The sequence below is a fragment of the Callithrix jacchus genome, chromosome 6 (assembly GCF_049354715.1).
Source record: "Callithrix jacchus isolate 240 chromosome 6, calJac240_pri, whole genome shotgun sequence".
NCBI classification, from domain to species: domain Eukaryota; kingdom Metazoa; phylum Chordata; class Mammalia; order Primates; family Cebidae; genus Callithrix; species Callithrix jacchus.
This window is the reverse complement of record NC_133507.1, coordinates 162,666,943-162,689,351: the sequence shown is the minus strand read 5'-3', so window position 1 is coordinate 162,689,351 and position 22,409 is coordinate 162,666,943. Positions and strand designations below refer to the sequence as shown.

General features: G+C 40.1%; 1 protein-coding gene across 15 annotated transcripts in view; it reads right to left on the bottom strand.

Annotated features, from left to right (window-relative positions):
• FARP2 (FERM, ARH/RhoGEF and pleckstrin domain protein 2) overlaps positions 1-22,409 on the bottom strand; it is a 147,233-nt gene that overhangs the window by 87,900 nt on the left and 36,924 nt on the right. For 12 of the 15 annotated variants that reach the window (XR_013519199.1, XR_013519198.1, XR_013519201.1 and 9 more), the window contains 3 exons: positions 4,773-4,877; positions 3,523-3,565; positions 1,804-1,882 (listed from right to left, as the gene is read on the bottom strand). Coding sequence is in view for 10 of the 15 variants with exons in the window: in XM_078328993.1 (XP_078185119.1) it covers positions 1,804-1,882; positions 3,523-3,565; positions 4,773-4,877 (227 nt within the window). In the remaining 5 variants the exon portion in view is untranslated. Of the gene's footprint in view, positions 1-1,803; positions 1,883-3,522; positions 3,628-4,772; positions 4,878-22,409 lie in introns of all 15 variants that reach the window. The other 3 variants (XM_078328995.1, XM_078328996.1, XM_054258378.2) reach the window with 1 other exon arrangement.

Below are 22,409 nucleotides of genomic sequence, written 5' to 3'. Positions count from 1 at the left end.
AGTGGGGCTACCACAGCTCACTGCAGCCTTGACCACCTGGGCTCATAGGATAATCCTGACTAAACCTCCAGAGTAGCTGGGACTACAGGTGTACACTACCATGTCTGGCTAATTTTTTGTAGAGAGGAGGTCTCCCCATGTTGCCTAGGCTGATCTTGAAATCCTGAGCTCAATCGATCCTCCCACCTTGGCCTCCCAAAGTGCTGGGATTACAGGTGTGAGCCACTATACGTGGCCCTTAGCTTTATTTGGGAAAAAAATTCTTTTACCACAAATACGTACCTTTTTACGAACAGAAAAAAGAATCTTCCACACAAATATGGGGGAGAAGGGACTAACTATAACACTGAGTTACCAGCATGAGCCCTAAAACTTAAGACCCAGGATGATCCTGAATTAGGGAAAGGAAAATGATGTTATCCATCATTTTCAGGATATATATACCTGAAATATATATATCTGAAAAAATATATACATATGTACACACTCATATTTATACACATACACACATCCATATATATATATATATATATATATATATATATATACACCCCCATACTTATTTATTTATTTACTTAAAGGTGATAAGTAATTATTTATTTACTCAAAAGAGTCTTTTTTTGGTAAATGTCAGGCAAACTATTAAGATCTATGGTCACTCATGAAAATACTTTTTGCCATCTTTGGAGTTTAGTTTCCTAAACCTTTAACAAGAGGCTGAACGAATGTGATCTCTTCATTTCCTTGTAGCTGACATTCTATGATTTTGTGTTGTTAAAATGGTATGCAGAAACTTTTAAAAAAGAGTTCATAAGACATCTATGATTCCTTTATGAGTACACTTTTATGCAGAAGGCAAAAAAGTTATTCTGATACCACTGCAACACCACAGTTCGCCTTCATATCTAACCTTGGGTTTTCAGTTGGTTTTTAGGTTATTCATCTATTCTTCATAATATAATTGATATGTGAACAAATAAAAAATTCAAAGAAAAACCTCCCATAACCCTACTGTCCAGATGAAATAACTGTTAACATTTTCTTTCTTTTTTTTTTTTTTTTATTTGCGATGAGAGTTTCATTCTTATCACCCAGGCTGGAGTGCAATGGCGCAATCTCAGCTCACTGCAACCTCTGCCTCTTGGGTTCAACAGATTCTCCTGCTTCAGATTCCCAATTAGCTGGGATTAAAGGCGCTCACCACCACGCCCAGCTAATTTTCTTTAGCCGGGTTTTGCCATGTTGGCCAGGGTGGTATTGAACTCCTGACCTCAGGTGATCCACCCGCCTCAGTCAAAGTGTTGGGATTATAGGCATGAGCCATGGCACCCTGCCATCTTTAGATCATTCCTACAAAGAATCAATCTTGAATTCAAAAGAGTACCACAAAAGAAGTGACCCAAAATATTTCTGCTCCATAAATTCGTAAGGACTAACACACTGAGTACTTCTACCAATTAAGCGTATTTTGTTGATAAATAAGTATATATGAGCAAAATCCCTGAGAACCTTATGAACATGCATAAATCTATGTTCATCTGGAAAATATAAGTTCAAAATGACCCTAACATCCCATTCTATTTTTTATTCTCAAATTTGTACCATAATCCTTACACTGAAGTCTTATTCACATGTGTTTGTGCAAGCGTCAGTTACCAACATGCTTCTTTTAACCACTCTACATTATCACTTCTCTGTGTATATTAGACTCATTCATTCTTTCAATGAGCCAGGTGCTGTGGGAGATAACAGGTGAATACAAGATTCCTGCTGACAATAGCTTCAGCTCTGTGAGCTCTTTACCTTGTATATTCTTCTTGTAGCTGACCAGGATCAGGTGGAAAAAATTTTACGGCTAGGCGAAGCACCACATTCTTTGGCCCTATAAAAAATTTAAACTTCACAAATAAGGTCGATCTTTGCATTTACTCTCTTTTCATATATTACTGTATAACTGAGGTCATGCTTCCAAGTAGACTGTTAACAGCAAATCTTTTCAAATAATATGATATTAAGAAATGTCTGCCCAGGTTTGGTGGTGTGCACCTGTAATCCCAGCCTTTAAGGAGGCCGAGGTGAAAGGATGGCTTGAAGCCAGGAGCTGGAGGTTGCGGTGAGCTACAATTGCACCACTGCACTCCAGTCTGGGCAGCAGAGTGAGACTCTGTCTCTGAGGCTGCAGTGAGCTGAAATCATACAACTGCACTCCAGGCTGGGCGACAGAACAAGACTCTGCATGCCCAACCCCTACACACACACACACACACACACACACACACTCTCTCTCTCTCTCTCTCATGCTCACTCTCTCTCTCTCTTTATATATATATATATATATATATATATATATATATATATATACTTTCCCCCCAATTTATGTTTTAGGAAAAAAATAATTTAAAAAGTTAATTTTTACAGTATTTTTTTATTTTTTTTTCTTTTGAGATGGAGTCTTACTCTGTCACCCAGGCTGGAGTGCAGTGGCACGATCTTGGTTCACTGCAACCTCCACCTCCCAGGCTCAAGTGATTCTTGTGCCTCTGGCTCCTAGGTAGCTGAGATTACAGGCATGTGCCACCATGCCTGGCTAATTTTTATATTTTTCGTAGAGACGGGGTTTTGTCATGTTGGCCAGGCTGGTCTTGAACCCCTGACCTCAGGTGATCCACCCGCTTCAGCCTCCCAAAGTGCTAGGATTACAGGGGTGAGCCACTGCACCGGGCCACTATCAGTAGTAATAAAAACATATTATTTTTGAAATCTGATTACTGTAAAGGTATATTATCTTAGTTTATATAACAAAGTTATTTTTTTCTTTCCTCAGAAATCCTTGTTCTGATATGACAAAGTTATTTCTACACGTTTTTCTTCAATTTATAATAGCAATACAAAAAATTATGGATGATTCAGACAACTACAGATTTCATATGACACAATTATAGAAGAACTGAGAAGTGCTACATGATTTAATTTTAAAAATTCAATAAATAGATGAACAAAAATAATTATCTTGAGACTGAGGTGGGAAGACAGCTTGAACCCAGGAGGCTGCAGAGAACTGTATTCATGCTACTGCACTCCAGCCTGGGTAACAAAGTGTGAGATCCTGTCTCAAAAATAATAATAGAATTGTTATTACCATATTCACAATGACAATTATGTTTATAATTATAAAAGAGTATTCACTATTTTATTAAAAGCTATTTAAAAGAAGAATCTCAATGTCTTTTCATAACCAAGGAAGAAACTTCGTACTTAATTTTTCCATATTGGCCAAAAATTAAGATGATATCCAACAGCATTACTCTTACTTCCAAATGAGAAGCAAGTCACCTAGAATCTTCTGAGTTAAATTTACTAAAACTAAACAGCAAAATGACTTCCAAGTTTATCTGCTGTTGGTGATTACTTCCTGCTAACCATACACAGTGTTGACAGTGGACATTTGAACATGCCATTTAAACATTCCAGAACAAAGCATCTTAAATGAACAGATTTCAAAGAGTTAAACAAAGGACTTACTTCGTATTTGCTTAATGATGGGTTTCATAGGTTCAAGCCAAATCTAAAGAAGAGTTAATAGAAGAAATCCAATCTATTAAATAATGCCTCTATTTAACAAGTGTGCTATAAAAACAAAAATGGTTATGATTAGATACATTTTTATGTCAGGAATATCTAGACTCTACCTCCCCTTTTGCAAGTTGAACCCTGACAAACTGTTCAAGTAGCATAGCAGTGCCTGCTTCAGGAAGCCTGGGAAGGTATTAAAAGTGCTGTATTATACTGGATACCTCCATTCAGTTGCTGCTATGCACAGAATGGGTCCCAATAAGTTTCTGTGTATTTGTTAAAAACAAATAACTATTTGGTACTACTGCATTTGTAAACAAACTGATGAGAGGGCTTCTGCAAAAAAGAGGTACATCATGTCACGAGAACAGGAAACTTGGATAAATCCAGTCACACCGCCAAGGGTATCTGAAAGGCTGGACAGAACTTAATGATGCTGACATGCTTTTTATTTGAACTAAAGGGTTGGTGTATGTTTCTTTTTTTTTTTCCTGAGACTGAGTCTCACTCTGTTGCCCAAGCTGAAGTACAGTGGTGCAATCTCGGCTGATGGCAACCTCTGCCTCCTGGGTTGAAGCGATTCTCCTTCCTCAGCCTCCCAAGTAGCTGGGACTACAGGCATGCACCACCAGATCCAGCTAATTTTTGTATTTTTAGTAGAGACGGGGTGTTACCATACTGGCCAGGATGGTCTCAATCTCTTGACCTTGTGATCTGCCCTACTTGGCCTCCAAAGTGCTGGGATTACAGGCGTGAGCCACTGCACCTGGCCAATGTACATTTCTTTAAAACAGTTCCATCTATAAATATTAAAACTCCACACTTTTTAAGGTTGCCTCTATTAAGTAAAATGAAGCATAACCAATTAAGTTTGCTATAAATCCACTTCTAAAATGATTTTCATATGGGATGCATTAGAGGTTGCTTTTGTAACTTTAAAGAGAGTTTCCTCGGCACATGTGCAACAGAACAGAATTTAGGGAGGGTGTGAATTCAGGCTTGGATTAAAGGCAAATATATTATCTACAGCTAGCAATAATATATTCCAATAGCAAAAATATTTCATGCTGATAATGTGACAATTATGAAAGATCCTGCTGGTATCATCACAGCAGCCCAAAGGCTGCATGCCCATGCACTTCACAGGCATCCTACTACATGCCTAGGGCCTGTTTCTATCGCAAATCAAAAGCACTTACCCAGTAGGACTGAGTGTTTTGAAACTCCAACCCAAAGTAGTCGCATTCCACCAGATTCAAACGCTTCCACACTTGTGTCAGTAATAGCTGGCCATCGCATTTAGGCTGTGTGGAAAGAGGTGGGAAAAAGAACAAGGACTGAATGACTACACAGGAAGACTTTATGAAAGCCGTGCACAAAACTACTTCCCATACATACAACTTATTTGTCGCTTCACTTTGTCTTCCAGTGTATAAGATTTATAAACTATAAAAAAAAAGAGTCTAAGGCATTTGTGCTCAGAAACTGGCAACAAAACAAATAAAGCTAAAAAATTCCTTCCATTTTATATTTACTGTGTTTTTAGTCATATATCTTAGTAACTTTAGGGTACAGAAACCATTTATAGTTTTGGTAAATATTTTATCAAATAATTTTGATGTTTACACCAGGTGTGGTGGCTCACACCTACAATCCCAGCAACTTGAGAGGCTGAGGCGGGTGGATTCCTTGAGTCTGTAAGTTTGAGACCAACCTGGGCAATACAGTGACACCTTGCCTCTACCAAAAGTTAAAAAATTAGCCAAGCATGGCAGTGCACATCTGTAGTCCCAGCTACTCAAGTGGCTGAGGTATAAGGACTGTTTGAGACTGGGAGAAGGAGGCTGCAGTGAGTCATGATCCTGCCACTGCACTCTAGCATGGGTGACAGAGTGAGACCTTGTCTCAAAAAAAAAAAAAAAAATTAATATTTACTGAAAAGCTAGTGTCTTAGAGTCTTTGTTTACATAAGATCCTAGTAAATATTTGATCAATAGGAAATTACAAGGAGTAAAAAAAAAAATTATTTGGTAGTATTTCATATTTCACATCAATGAGAAGAACTGTTCATTAAGAAGGTGGGGCAACTGACTCTTCCATTAAGGAAAACAATGGGCCGAGCATGGTGGCTCATGCTTGTTAGCCCAGCACTCTGGGAGGCTGGGGCGGGAGAACTGCTTGGGTACAGGAGTTTGAGATAAGCCTGGGCAACACAGCCAAACACTGTCTCTACAAAAAAAAAAAAAAAAAATTATATAGCAGCTGGGTATAGTGACATGCACCTGTAGTCCAAGCTACTCAGGAGGCTGAAGTGGGAGGATCACCTGAGCCGGGGGGCAGAGGTGGCAGTGAGCCAAGACTGTGCCACTGCATTCCAGCTTAGGTGACAGAGTAAGACGCTGTTTCAAAAAGAAAGAAGAAAAATGGAAACAGAGTTCTACTATACTCACAAAAATAAATTCCAGTGGACCTAAAGACCAGAATAAAACAGAGATGAAACTCTATAATCTTGGGAAAGGTAAAGTCTTCCTAAGCATAGCAAAAAGGAAAGATGGACAGATTTGACTAAATAAAAGTGAAAACATCTGAACAGAAACATATTTAACAGTTATAATCTAGAATCACACTGAATAAAGTTACAATTTTTTATTTTGCTCTTAATAGATAAAGATGTGCAAATGGATATTAGGAATTTAAAAAGATACTAAATTCCTCTAATAATAAAACAGCGACATAGTTTTCACCTATCAAAGAGGGTTAGAATGATGACACCAATATTGGTGTGTCTGTGAGAAACAGCCACTTTCACAGAGTGCTGAGAAGAATGTAAGTTAATATGATTTGTGAGGGGATAATTTGAAAATATCTTTCAAAATTTAAAGTATGGATTTACCTTTGCCCCAGCAATTCTACTCCTAGAACTTTTTCCTACAGATATTTTCATACAACTGTACAGACCTAAACATGCTAAGGGCAAATTCAGCAAATAATTGATAAAATATGCCTGGCACAGTGGCTCATGCCTGTAATCCCAGCACTTTGGGAGACGGAAGTGAGTGGATCACCTAAAGCAGGAGTTCCAGTCCAGTCTAGCCAACATGGCGAAACGTTGTCTCTACTAAAAATACAAAAATTAGCCAAGTGTGGTAGCATGCCTGTAATCCCAGCTACTAGGAAGGCTGATGCAGGAGAAGCGCCTGAACCTGGGAGGCAGAGGTTGCGGTGAGCCATGAGCCGAGATTGCGCCATTGCTCTCCAGCCTTGGCAACAAGAGCGAAACTCCGTCTCAAAAAAAAAAAAAAACAAAAAACCTGGGAAAATAAATAATGACATATCCATAATGGACAATTATGCAACCCTTAAAAAGAACACAGAACTCTCTATGTGTTATCATTGAATAAAATCTACAACACACAGTTTAATTCAGAAAAAAAAGGGACTGGCATGGTGGCTTATGCCTATGAACTCAGTACGTTGAGATGCTGAGGGTGAGAACTGTTTGAGGTGCAGAGTCCAAGATGAGAATGCAGAACAAAGAGAGACCCTGTCTCTACAAAAAATAAAAATTAAAAGTGAAAAGAAAAAAGGCCTCCATTTCTATACAGTGTATATAATGATTCCATTTTTTTTGAAAACACACATGCCCCACAGATAAACTTCTATCTAGTACTAAGTTTGGAAGGCTGTTCACTAAATCTTTAAAAGTAACCATCATTAAAGAACTGAGCAGAGGTGGAGACAAGGGCATTCTTACTTCTTCACTTCTATTAATATTTGTTTGTTTATTTATTTATTTATTTATTTATTTGGATAGAGTCTCGTTCTGTCACCAGGCTGGAGTGCAGTGGCACAATCTCAGCTCACTGCAACCTCCGCCTCCTGGGTTCAAGTGATTCTCCTGCCTCAGCCTCCTAAGTAGCTGGGACTACAGACGCTTGCCACCACACTCAGCTAATTTTTTTATTTTTACTAGAGACAGGGTTTCACCATGTTGGCCAGAATGGTCTCAGTCTCTTGACCTTGTGATCCACCCGCCTCAGCCTCCCAAAGTGCTGGGATTACAGGCGTGGCCTGTCCTAAGGTCTCAATTTTTAATCAACAGGCACATATCATCTTGGCAATTAACAATGTGTGCAAATTGGAGGAGGTAAATGTCATTGTTCCAAAGGACATTATGCTCCTTGAGGTTTCATCACCAGATTCTCACTGTGCAGGAAATAAAAACTTGCAAATCCATTTTAACAAAGAAGCATGCATAATAAACGTACAAGGACCGCCTCTTTAAAACGGGAAGGTGAGCTACAAAGTGACCTGACACTGTAAATACAATTTCTAAATAACAAAAGGGCAAATCTGGGTTGAACTTGCTCTGACATAACAGCTTAGGGCCTCCTCCAGTAAGAACTCACTTTGATGTCCGTGGGCATCTAGAGGAGGCCTGCCAGTGCTCCACAAGCAGTCCACCTACAAGGGCAGAAGGCAGCTAGACCAGGGTTTCTGAGGCTGGTAACAAGTCAGAAACCACGAACCATGGAGTCTGCTGCACTGACTCACTGTGGACCCAAATAACCCTACGAAGTTCTCTCAAAGCCTTACTGTCTGTCCACAACTCCATCCTCTCACCAGGATCACCAGCGCAGTCCTCCTCATGGTTCTCCCTGAGTCAGGACTTGGGGTGGGGAGGCTATATACACCCCAAGTCCCTCACACTGATACAGCCTCACACTACCTGGCTTCACCTGAGTGTAGGGGTAATGACATGTCCAGGCTATTCCCTTAGAGAAAAATCCCCTCTCACTTCCCTTCTATCAGTTTCCAGTGCATGGTTCGAGAATCTGAGAAAAAGTCAGCTCATTTGTGGTCCCTCTTAATTCAGTCAATTCTACCTAATTACCACAGCAGCTGATACTCAACTCTAGAACTGCCCTTTGCATTGCTGCTGACCATGACCTGTTGATTTGTTTGGGTATGTTTCCCCTACCAGACGGCAAGTTTAAAGGGCAGGGACTGTGTCTTCTTCATCCTAGTAGCTCTAGCTCATGGAAGGGGCATCAGACATGGCCAGATTCCTGGACTGTCTGCCACTGCTCCTAGTTCTGATGGCTGCTGTGGGAGGTGAGTGTGCATTTCAGGTGGCACTGAGACTATGAAATTCTCTTAGCTCTCCCCTCTTCTTCAACTACCTAGCTGCCCCCCTGTGAGTCAACTGGGAGGTCAGGGTTCACAGTCCTACCTGAGCCCCTCCACTTCCTAGGGTAGTGCAGCCAGGGTTTGCTTCAGGAGGCCTGCCCGACTATACTGATGAAGGCCAATGTACACCACCATGCAAGTGCAGGCATATGCACAAGACACCTGTTAACCAGCAAGGTCCAACACCCAGAACAGGGTTTGTAAATATGGGTCCAAAAGGTCACAGTTACATGTGTATTCATAAATATACACACATACATATGTATGTGTGCTTAACCTTCAGTGCAGGGAGGATGATCTTTCCATGAATGGTGCCAGGGAAATTGCATATCCATAGAGGAGAAAATAAGCACTGACTCCAACCTCACACCATGCACAAAATTAATTCAACATGAATCATGGAAAGGACAATACAGCTTAGGTAGCGGCAAATACTTCTCAAACAGGACACAAAAAACACTAACCCCCACCCCCAAAAGATACTCACTACCTGAAAATTACAACATGTACATCCAAAGACACTGTTAAGATAGGAAAAAGGCAAACCACAAACTAAAAGATATTTGCAATACAAAAATTCAACAAAGGGGCTGGGCGTGGTGGCTCATGCCTGTAATCCCAGCCCTCTGGGAGGCCGAGGCAGATGGATAATGTGAGATCAGGAGTTTGAGACCAGCCTGACTAAAAATACAAAACTTTTACTACTCTCTACTAAAAGTTTTGTGGTGTGGTGGCGTGTGCCTGTAGTTCCAGCTACTTGAGAGGCTGAGACATGAGAATTGTTTGAACTTGGGAGGAAGAGGTTACAGTGAGCTGAGATCACGGCACTGTACTCCAGCCTGGGCCATAGAGCGAGACCTCATCTTAAAAACAAACAAAAACAAACCCAACAAAGATCTTGTAGCCAACATATATTAAGATCTACATATCATAAGGAAAAACCAGACAAACCAATTAAAGATAAACGGGCCAAAAGACTTAAATAGGCATTTCACAAAAGAGGATATTCAAATGGCCAATAAACAGTGAGAAAAGTTGGACAATATTCCATCAAGGAAATGCACACTAAAACCACAATGAGATACCACTACAGCCTCACTAGAATAGCTGAGAATATAAAAATGGATAATCTCAATGTTGGCAAGGAAGCGGAACATCTGGAGTCTTGTATGACCTCTCTGGAAAACTGATAGTACTTACTAAAGCTGTATGGAAGTATAACCTATAACCTAGGAATGCCGTCCTGGGTATAAACCCAACAGAAATGTCTGTTTATAGAGATCTACAGACATGTTCAAGAATGTTCACAGCAGCTTTATTCATAGTAGCTCAAAACTGGAAACTACCAAAATGTCAGTTAAACAGCAGAATGGATATATGGTGATTTGTTTTTACAATGGAATACTGCCCAGCAATGAACAAGCAAGCAAGCCACAGTAACACGAACAATACTGATAAATTTCAGAATACATAATCTATTCATGTATATGATAAATACATACATACTTATATGAAATTCAAGATCTGGCAAAACTAATTTATAATGCCAAAGATAAAAACGGTGGCTATTTTTGGAGGTCATAATTGAGACAGGTACAGGGAACCTGTTCTACACCATTCTCCCATTCTCTGAGTAGGGATACATAGGTGTCTACAAATGGAAAATTATCAAGCTGCACACATAAGATACATGCACTTTCTTTTTTTTTTTTTGAGACCGAGTCTTGCTCTGTCACCAGGCTAGAGTGCAGTGGTGCAATCTCGGCTCACTGCAAACTCCGCTTCCCAGGTTCAAGGGATTCTTTCACCTCAGCCTCCCGAGTAGCTGGGACTACAGGTGCATGTCACCATGCCCGGCTAATTTTTGTATTTTTAGTAGAGACGGGCTTTCACTGTGTTGACCAGGATGGTCTCCATCTCTTGACCTCGTGATCCACCCGCCTTGGCCTCCCAACGTGCTGGGATTACAGGCGTGAGCCACTGCGCCCGGCCATATGCACTTTCTTATATAAGTTATTCCTCAATAAGAAAGTAATTAAAAGGAAAAAAGGTTAAAAAAACCTTTGAAGTTCATGAAAATTGATCTTTCACATTTTATAGTAATCCTTTCTACAAAAATCTCTGAGCTGTGAACTTAGCCTCTTCTCTATACACCAAGAGCTCACAACTCCATGAAGCAGCTGATTCTACTACTGGACAGCTCTGCTTAAAAATAATTCGTAGCCTTTCATCTAAATGTCTCTCCAACTTCTGCCTCCCTAAATCCTCACCTAATCAATCTCTTTTAGACACAGTTCAGCTTACCAAGGTTCCTTTTTTTTTTTTAAGACAGAGTTTTGCTCTTGTTACCCAGGCTGGAGTGCAATGGTGCGATCTCGGCTCACCGCAACCTCCGCCTCCTGGGTTCAGGCCACTCTCCTGCCTCAGCCTCCTGAGTAGCTGGGATTACAGGTATGTGCCACCATGCCCAGCTAATTTTTTGTATTTTTAGTAGACACGGGGTTTCACCTTATTGACCAGGATGGTCTTGATCTCTTGACCTCGTGATCCACCCACCTTGGCCTGCCAAAGAAGGTCCCTTTTAAAATGGTCACCCAGAACAGAACACATATTACAGAAATCACCCAAAAAAATACAAGTTTGGTACAGTACCAAACACTATGAAGTTTGATCACTATATGCAAATTAAGTTAATTAACAAAACTGTACACTCCATAACAAATTTTCTAAGGGGACTACACCAAAACATACATCAATCTAGTTTAATTTCTTAATAAATAATTTTTAAAGTACTAAACATAAAAAGAGAGAGAATTTGTAGGCAATGTTTTGGGAGGGCAGAAACCATATTATGAACTTTGTTCAATAATTAGATCACCATACTCTCGGAGACTTTCAATGGAGAGTTATCCCTGAGGACAGACTCCCAAGCAGTTCTTGATATTTCAACTGAAATTGTTGAAAGAAAAAAAAAAAACTGTCAGAGAGCCCTTTTTGTCCCCCACATAGGAGACACTCAGATGTCTATTAACGAATAAACAAACCCCTTAATAACTGAAACGCTTCTTTTATGACTATAAATACTGAAGTCCAACCTGACATATGCTGTTAAAAGGTGGGTAACTCATCATGACCAGAACTAGCAGGCAGTATGTGAGGTGCAATGCAGGCCACAAAGAAAGGCTCTGCAAACAGGGAACACTAAGTCCCAGCCAGGTGACCACAGGCTTCCAACCATTCTTGAGTTGCCCTCAATGGCATAAATGCATGGTTTCCAAGGATGTCAAGAGATTTGGGAAGATGCTGACCTGCTCTTTTTCAAATCTAAAGAAGACAAAAATAGAAGAAATAGGTTTATGAACAGTTTAAACTTTATAGCTAAATGTAAGAAAGAATTGATGGTGGTCAAGATGATATAAAATGAGGTACAGAGATATATTTTTAGCTCTTTGAACTTTTTAGTGTATTGTATAATCATCTCTAAAACTGTACCAACAGCCATCTGAGCCAAGAGTCAGGCATCCTTTGCTGCAGGTGGAAGAGGAGCAGGTATTCTTCAGGCCCTTTCTAGCTCCTGAGTCAACCACAAGGAACAGGTTTCCTCACACTGTCCTAAGAGCAGAGGGTTTGGAGTGGGAATCCTGGTTTCTCCTTGGTGGGTATGCTTAGCCTCAGCTTCCTCAGTTGAAGAACAAACACAACTCTTACTGAATGGGTTTTATGGGAGTATAATAAGGTAGCACAGGAAAGCTGCTCAGCACCACCACACCTGGCACACGACAGCTCCAAGTCCAATGCTGCTGCTTGCTGTTTGCCCTCACAGAATCACATGAGCATCACCAGAAAACATCACACACAGCGAGGGTTCATGCCCCTCCTGAGTAGGGTTCATTCAGAACAGGTCCTCAAGCATGCAAAGCAGCTTCTTAATAAGGTCTACACAGAGTAAGACTACAGATGAGAGGAAGAGCCCTTTGATTCCATGATGGGTGCATGTAACTCAACACAGCATCCAATAATTTTTTTCCTGCCAACATGTAAACCATATTTTAAAAAATCAGAATATTTTCCATAATGTATTTTAAAGAAACCAAACTTTCAGAATATTTTTCAAGACTTTTTGCCAAAGTAATTTTTCACAGGTTCAATCTCCATCATTTGCATAGTGCTTTATGACGTGGACAGTAGCTCATCAAATGTCACCATCAGTTCTGTTTTGAGTGTCCCTTGTATCAGTCACAAGTCCATTTCTATCCTTTCAAATTTTCTCAACTTAAAATGTACCTTCTGGTCCTAAAAATACAGAAATTCACTATCAAGAGGACTATAATCATCACCCCATGTTCCCAAAGTAGCACATGATCAGATGACACAAGACTCTCCCTGCTGGAAGGGCCTCACAGCCACTTAAGCACAGGCATCATCCAGATGCTCAACATGGAAAAAGCAATGGCATCACATTGTTTCCTGCTGAACTCAGCAGCAACTCAAACCATAACTGCGTTTCAAATACTAAGCTGGAGGAGAAACAGTATTAAGAACACAGTATAAAAAATATAAGTTAAAAAGCAAAATTTTGTTCAATGTTTCCAGTTTTGGTCATGGTGGTAAAAATCCTTTTCCAGGCTTAAGTATAAAGAATATTGTTAAAATTCACATTTACAAAATTATTGAAGACTTTGTCTGGGTGAAAATGGGTGACTAAGGCTTGGTTAACAAAGTACTTCTTTATCCTTTGTCTTAAGCTCTGTGGGAAAATTCTTCTTGAAACAGCTTGATTTTGTCCTTTACCCTGTTTCATGTGCTCATTTGCAGCTCACTTGCCAATTAGAACTCTTCTATCCAGATGGCCACTCCTATTACAGAATTCATATCTGTACTGTTAGTTCCATTACTTAAGATTTTTATTGTCTAATAATTACATCAACCCAATTTCCTGTTATATTATACTGTACAATGAAAATAATCTTGAGAGCTCAAAAGAAAACTGTAGCTACATTCTTTGAAAGGTCACTAACATTTTTGATAGGCATTTCACTCTCATTTTGGCATATTTTCAAATCTTGGGTTCTCACAATTCCTAAAATACTGTACAAATAACTTCTCCAAATTGCACTAAAAATCATAAAGAGTAGTGTTATATCTGACAGCGTAAAGATGTTAACTGCTACTTCTGCTGCTTTTTTTTTTTTAGATGGAGTCTTGCTCTGTTGCTCAGGCTGAAGTTCAGTTGTGTGATCTTGGTTTACTGTAACCTCTGCCTCCTGGGTTACAGTGATTCTCCTGCCTCAGCCTCCTGAGTAGCTGGGATTGCAGGCACACACCACCACGCCCAGCTAATAGTTTTTGGATTTTTAGTAGAGACAGGGTTTTACTATTTTGGCCAGGCTGGGCTCGAACTCCTAACCTCTGGTGATCCATCTACCTCAGCCTCCTAAAGGGCTGGGATTACAGGTGTGAGCCACCACGTCAGACTGCTGCTTCTGCTTCCAAGGGAAGGGTTCTGCATCATACAGGGACAAATGAATCCCCAGGTACTTCATCTTCCTAAAGAGACAAGCTGGCATATAAATCATCTCTACCATAAGATGTGGGCAAAAAGTGAGCTTCTGCATCAATGGATTCATTCATACCCTAGCTCTTCTACAATCGTTTCTCTTAAATGACTCAAGGAAACTGTACAACATGAAATCCCCCAATTTGAACCTCTTAATATTGGTGACTCAGTTAACTATTTATTGCCTTTTCATTCCAAACCCACCGTTCTTTACCCTGCTTTGTGACACAGGAGCAGGACCCTGTAGACATTCCTTCCACAACAGCTGGCTTTCCCAGTAGAGGGCTCTGTGAAGATAAGACAAGAAGGGCCTGCTCTCCTCATTTCTGGGGCTTTGGTTTTCTTGCTAGCTGTCTGCAGAAGAGCCAGTGGCTCACACCATTCTGTGAGTTTCACTGGCACTCCAGTCCCACTGGTGGGCAGTTTCCTCCCCGCCAGCTGGTTCCCGGACACCTTAGTGAACTTCACCATCTAATGGGTCTGCACCTCAGTCTTCTGGGAGGGGGCCTCTTTCAAATTTGCTGCTTCTTGGGTATTCCTTCCCTCAGCCCTGGGGTGGGAGCTGCTTATCACATCTCCTGGCCCTGTATTCTTCATCATTTATCTCCCATCTTAGTAGTTAATCCTTTGTTGCTGGTTAATCATTATTTCTATTAAATTTCCCAGTTCAAATTACTGGTACAGTTTCTGTCTCCTGACTGGACCTTGAATGACTCAAAGGGTATATTCTGTAAAATGACTATATAGCTTTAAAATCTTGAGTTTGGAAAAAAAGGGTTCTTTCTCAAGAGTGGGGGAAAAAAAAAGCCAAATCCACAGTGGTCCTCCTAACTACTGCAATGTAGTGGTAGCTGAAGCTCTGCACGAGATGATGTTGAAAACTGGAAGTATAATCATTAAACAGATTCACTTGGCATCTATTCTGCCAGTCAGTGAACTGAATTCCCAAATTCATCAGGAGAAGAAAACTGTGCCTTTGGCTGGGTGTGGTGGCTCACACCTGTAATCCCAGCACTTTGGGAAGCTGAGGTGGGAGAATCACGAGGTCAAGAGTTCGAGACCAGCCTGGCCACTATGGTGAAAACTCATCTCTACTAAAATTACAAAAATCAGGCAGGTGTAGTGGTGTGCATCTATAATCCCAGCTACTCAGGAGGCTGAGGCAGAAGAATCGCTTGAACCCAGGAGGCGGAGATTTTAGGAAGCCAAGATTGTGCCACTGTACTCCAGCCTCGGCAACAGAGCTAGACTCCATTTCAAAAAAATAAAATAAAATACAAAAAAAAAAAAAAAAAAAAGAAAAAGAAAAGAGAACTGTGCCTTCTAGTGCTCTAAGGAGTAGGGGAAGGTGGGCCTGAGAACACAGAACCTGCAATGAGCTTCCGAACAGAGAGCCCAGTAGAAGTGTGGAGGGGATTGCCAACTCAGCACAAAAGGAGGTGATGTAGAACACTCACCGATTAGTTTTTTATGTCTGTTAAAGTCTTCCTCCACCTGAGCAAGGGCACATCAAGAAGGACACACGCCAAGGTGAAGGAGGCTCCATTTCACTACACAACCCCATTTCCCCAACACAGTCACAGTGTACCACGCACATCAGCAGCCAAAGAAGAAACCTGCAACTAACTGGCTTGTTTTAGGAGTTGGGCACAACACATATAATTATTTCCTTCTTTCTTGTCTTTCACTTAGCATCTGGGAAAAAGCAAAACAGAAGAGTAGCTTAGTTCTGCAGTAAAATCCCTCAAAGCAGGCTCTTAAGCAATTCCTTTCTTTCTTCTTCATCAATCAAAAGAGGTTCCAGTAGCTTGCCTGTCCTTACTTGTGTGTACTTGTGAAAACTCACACACAAAAAGGAAATGTGTCTGTCAGCAACCCCACCCACTCATCATGGCCAGGACACAGTTCACTCCCACGGTCCTGTGGTCAGGTGGCTGTCATTTTCAGAAGGGAAGCCTGCCTGGGAAATCAAATAGCAGCCTTTAAAAAAGGCCAACAAGACCATTATTGATCAACCTGAACCTCATTTGCAAAAATATGCAGACACTAAGAATGGTTAGACATTTAAACCAAACTCTTGAACTATAGAGAGCTATCTGAAAAGCAGAGAAATTAGCCACCAAAGAATGAGTAAACATGGTATACCACAGAAAACATAATCTAAAAATATAAGATCCTATGTATAACTACTGCATTTGTATAAAAATAAAAATGAGAAATTTAAATTAAATAAAAAAGTAAGATTCTCAAGAAGGTCAGTGTTAGAGGTAAAGGTATTCATAAAATGAGGAGACTGGAAAAAGAATCCAATTAATTAATGAAAACGGTGGACTCCAGAAACCAAACCTCAACAGGAGACCAAAACAACAGATGGCCAAGACTTGAATCTGAATCAGTGGTGTGGAAAAATAAATAGACGCATTCTTCTAGAGATAAAAATGATGAAAGAAAATGCAAATCTGAGAATCACAAATGTGTCTACAAGGAATCCAGGAGAGGGGGCTGCAGCACATACTGGGGTGTGATAATCCAGAAGACACTTGATGACTCCTGTCCTAAAGAGGCAGTGTCAGCTGTCATCTTCTTAGTCATTTGCTGGACTTGCTCATAATCAAAAAGGCAAAGACACAAAAACGTGAACTTTATTTTCAGCAAAACTAGGAAAATCTCAAATCGTGCATCGCAAAATTGCAATGCAATAGGGACTGCGCAAGGGGTGTGGGCATCTGTCTGGCGGCACAAGCACAATGCCACGGGGCCAACTTCAGCAGAAGCCCCAAGAACACTTATCAAAGGTGAAGGGCACATTAAGTCCCTTGCTTGTAAGAGCAAGGATGGGATAAGACTTAAGTAGCAGGGTCCAAGTGTGGGCCCAGTTTGGCTGGGAAGAGCAGAGGTGACAGACTAAAGAAGTCTCAAGCAAGTCACAACCAAACCCATACACCAACCTCGAGCCATGGCATCAACTTTACATTTCAACTAGTCTATGACCAGCCAGTCCCCAAGAGAACCTCCTTAAAACAGCCAACCTGTGAATAACTTAGCTGCTTCTAAGATAGGTGATCAAAATAGACTAAGCACTACAAATATTGAAAGGTATTCAAGATAAAAAAGAAATAGAAAAAAAAATCAGATGAACACTCAGCAAAAAATTGTTGCCTCATAGAGATGAAAACTGTGACCAAAATTTCACCATGATATTAAACACCACTTAATAAAGCAATTGTCTCTGTAATACAAGAGCACAAAATTACAATACTGGAGCTCTAGAAAAAGAAGGAAAGACAACAGTCAGTTACTCAAAGGAAGTGGATCACCTGGGTGAGAATTCTTGAGCTTCTGTGTAACCCTGAGTAACATTTTAAATTGGATTGTCTCATTGAGTTGTAAGATGTCTTAGCTGGTTCAGGCTGCTATAACAAATACACCATAGACTGGGTGGTTTTAGTAAAAAAAAATTTATTTCTCACAGTTCTGGAGGCTGGAAGTCTGCAGTCAAGCTGGCAGTAGAGAGTTTCTGGTGAAGGTATGAGGCTTGGTTTACAGATGACCATTTTCTTGTATTCACAAGTGAAATAGAGCAGAGACAGGAAGAAAATTCCCTTATGTCTCCTCTTCTAAGTCCAAAGAGTTTTTGTTTGTTTGTTTTTTTGAGACAAAGTCTTGCTCTGTCATCCAGGCTGGAGTGCAGTGGCACAATCTTGGCTCACTGCAACCTCTGCCTCCCGGGTTCAAGCAATTCTTCCACCTCAGCTTCCCAAGTAGCGGGAATAACAGGCACTCGCCACAACGTCCAGCTAATTTTTGTATTTTTAATGGAGACAAGGCTTCATCATGTTGGCCACACTGGTTTTGAACTCCTGACCTCAAATGATCTGCCCACCTTGGCCTCCCAAAGTGCTGGGATTACAGGCATGAGCCACCTCACCCAACCTAATGTCTATTCTTATAAGGGCACTAATCCACACTCGTGAGGGCTCCAGCCTGTGACCTAATCACCCCAAAGTCCTATCCACAAATACCATCATATTGGGGGTAGAGCTTCAATATACAACTTTTGGGAGGACACAAACACCCAGTCCATAGCATTAGAGTTATTTTTAATTATTTTTTGTGACAGGGTCTCACTCTGTTACCCAAGCTGGAGTAGAGTGGCATGATCACAGCTCACTTCAGCCTTGATCTCCTGGGCTCAAGCAATCCTCCCACCTCAGCCTCCCAAGTAGCTAGGACTCTAGGCATGTGCCACCAGACCTGGTTAATTTTTTTTTTTTTTTTTTTTTGTAGTGATGGGACCCTGCTATGTTGCCAGGCTATAAGAATTATTTAAAAAATATATATTCTAGATCTAAGTTCCTTATCAGATATATCTTTTGCAAATATTTTCTCTCATTATTTTTAGTTTCTTAATAGCATCAGTTGTAGCACAAATTTTTTTAATGAAGACCAATTTATTTTTTCTTTTGTCACTTAGGTTTTCTTCTAAGAGTTTTATAGTCTCAACTCTGATATTTACATTACCGATCCATTTTAAATTAAGCTTTTGAATATGGTGTGAAGTAAGGATCTAAATTCATACTTTGCATGTGGATATTCACTTGTCTAGGCACCATTCATTGAAGACCATTAGTTCTCCAATTGAATTGTCTTGACATTCTTTTTGAAAATATCAACTGAACATAAACGTAAGGGCTTATTTGTGGCCTCTCAAGTCTGTTTCACTCATCTGTAAGTCTATCCTTATGCCTTGATGACTGCAGCTTTATAGTAAGTTTTGCTACAGAAAAGTATAAGTCCTCCAACTTTCTTCTTTTGTCAGATTGTTTTGGCTGTTTTAGGTTTGGCTATCCCCTGTACTTCTATATGCAGTTTAAGACCCGCTGTCGATTTCTACTGGAAAGCTAGCTGGGGTTTTGATGGCAATCACATTGAATCTGAGAGTAGTTTGACAGCATTGCCATCTTAACAATATTAAGTTTTCTGATCCATGAACATTGTCTGTCTTTCAACTTATTTAGATTATCTTTAATTTTTTTCAATACTTTTATAATTTTCAGAGGAGAAGTTTTAAGGTTCTTTTTTTAAATTGAATCCAAAGTATTTTATTATTTTTAATGCCATTGTAAATAAAACAATTTTGTTAATTTTATTTTGGAATGGTTCATTGCTAGTGTATAGAAATACAATCCATCTTGTATTCTGCAATTTTCCTGAAACTGCTTATTAGTTCTAATTGTTTTTTTTTTTTAAAGGTAGGTGTCTTAAGATTTTCTATACATAAGGTAATGTCTTCTGTAAATAGTTTTACCTCCTTTCCAATGTGGATGTCCTCCCTCTCTCTTCCTTTCTTTTTTCCTTCCTCCTTTCCTTTTTTCCTAATTGCTCTGGCTAGAACCTCTACTACTGGGTAAGTTTTTCGAAAAATCTGTGTACCTCAGTTTTCCCAGGTATAAAAAAGAATAATAGTGCTAATAGAGAGGACCAAATAAAATAATGCATACAAGATGTATTAGAAGAGCAACTAGAATGTGGTGAACACTCAATATTAGCCATTAGGTTGTATGTAAAAACACGCTTATTCCTAGATCTACAGTAACCAGTTACACACACACACACACTCTCTCTCTCTCTCTCTCTCTCTCTCTCTCTCTCTCTCTCTCTCTCTCTCTCAAATGATTCAGAAAGGCTGAAAATGAAAGAATGGCATGGGTATCCCAAGCATATTTGAAATAAAAAACAACAACAAAAAGAGCAAGGGGACCTTGGTTACATGGTTGAATTTAGGCCAAAAAGGCACTAAGTGATTCAAAAAAAAGACACTTATTAGAGGAAAAAGTGTTATTGAAACCATGCTCCAAAGGGTTAAAGAAACCAGTGACTAACAGGAATGCTTGAGTTACAGGACGGCAGATAAGAAAACAGCAGCTTGCTAAAACTCCCTCTGCTTGTAAGACAACAAACCTGGCTGAAATTGGTGGCAACCAAGGTGACCAACTGGAGTCTGTGCAGAAGAAGCTTGCTGACATCACAGCTGGAATTTCTTCATGTTTCATATTCACTCGCCATGAATTTGAACATGCAACGCATGAGGAAGCATGAAGAGATAGCTGCACGTGCCCAGGGGACGTTCCAAACCTCCCCTTTCCCTTTGACAATCACTAACCAGCCTTTAAATGCTTTCCCCAAAATCTCTCCCTTAAATATACTGTCTTAGGGACAGAATGGGGAGACAGATCTGAGCTGGCCTCCTATCTCCTTGTTGGTTGACTGGCAATAAAGCTTTTCTTTTCTTAGAATCCAGTGCTGAGCGGGGTGCAATGACTCACACCTGTAATCCCAGGTACCCAAGAGAATCAGGCTGGGGATGACTTGGAGCCAGGAGTTTGAAGCTAGCCTGAGCAATAATATTGGAACCCCCATCTCGAAAAATATTTTTGGCTGGGTGTGGTGGGACACACCTGTAGTCCCAGCTACTTGGAAGGCTGAGATGGGTGGGTCACTTAAGCCTCAGAGTTCAAGGCTGCAGTGAGTTATGATTATGGTAATGCACTCCAGCCTGGGTGATGGAACAAGCCCCTGTCTCTAAAAAAATCAAATCAAAATAAGCTGGTGCCATATGCGTGTCAGGCAGCCAGCCCTTTTGCTCAGTAACATTATGCCCATTAAGATATAATTTATATATATCTCTGGACAAATAACCATAGTGTTGACATTCATAAAATAAAAATTACAGGAGGTCAAAAGAGAAATATATATATGCACATTCACAATGGGAAGCGAATTCTTCTCAGTACTTAAGTAAACAAAAGGACAAAAGTAGTGACACAGATGGGGTGTGTGTATATAAAAGTCCATAAACAAGTGCAAAAAATGTCTAGAAGAATTAAATGGATGATATGACCTAAATGTTGAAGATGTTGATTCTGGGTGTGGGCAAATAGGTAATTACAATTTTTCTTTCTCTTTTTTTGAAACAAGGTTTCGCTCTGTTGCCCAGGCTGGAGTGCAGTGGTGCAATCATGGCTCACTGCAACCTCCATCTCTGGGGCTCAGGTGATCCTCCCACCCCAGCCTCCCAAGTAGCTGGGACTACAGGCACGAGCCACCATGCCTGGAGAATTTTGGTATTTTTAGTAGAGACGGTTTTGTTATGTTGCCCAGGCTTGTTTCAGGCTCCTGAGCTCAAGTGATCCACTTTCCTGGGCCTCCAAAAGGGCTGCCTGTGAGCCACTGTGCCCATCCTACTCATTTATATTGCCTGAATTTTTTGATGTATAAAATTTTTAATTTAAGAAATATACGAAAAAAATTTCCTCAGATAGAAAATGTACAATATACAACAAAATACTATTATTTTATAAACCATTTGACGTGAATAATTTAAAAAGCAGCATCAATTTCTTAACTGAGGAAAATTAAGAGCAATAAAAGAGTTTTAGTTTTTATAACCTACTTTAGAGCAACCATTTTTCAAAACAAGTTTGTCTTCCTCTACTCAGTTTTCTCCAAATTTGATTCCTCTAAATAAGTAAAATTTGAGCATTCATTATAAAATCCTGTGTTTTACTAAGAGCTGATGAAAGACTTGCAAGATGGTTGTCTTTATGTTAATATACTAACAAGTTCAATTTTATATTTCATTTTTTTTTGAGATGGAGTTTCGCTCTTGTTACCTAGGCTGGAGTGCAATGGCGCAATCTCAGCTCACCGCAACCTCTGCCTCCTGGGTTCAGGCAATTCTCCTGCCTCAGCCTCCTGAGTAGCTGTGATTACAGGCACGCGCCACCATGCCCAGCTAATTTTTTGTATTTTTATTAGAGACGGGGTTTCACCATGTTGACCAGGATGGTCTCCATCTCTTGGCCTCGTGATCCACCCGCCTTGGCCTCCCAAAGTGCTGGGATTACAGGCTTGAGCCACTGCGCCTGGCCATTTCATTTCTTAATACAATTAATACTCATTATTAAATTTAGGACACATTTCTATTATTTTATATGTTTTCAAGAAATTTAAAATTGATGTAAATTGAAGCCAGAAGCAAACACTATAAAGCAGAATGACCTTAATTTAACATGTTTAAAAGAGCTCA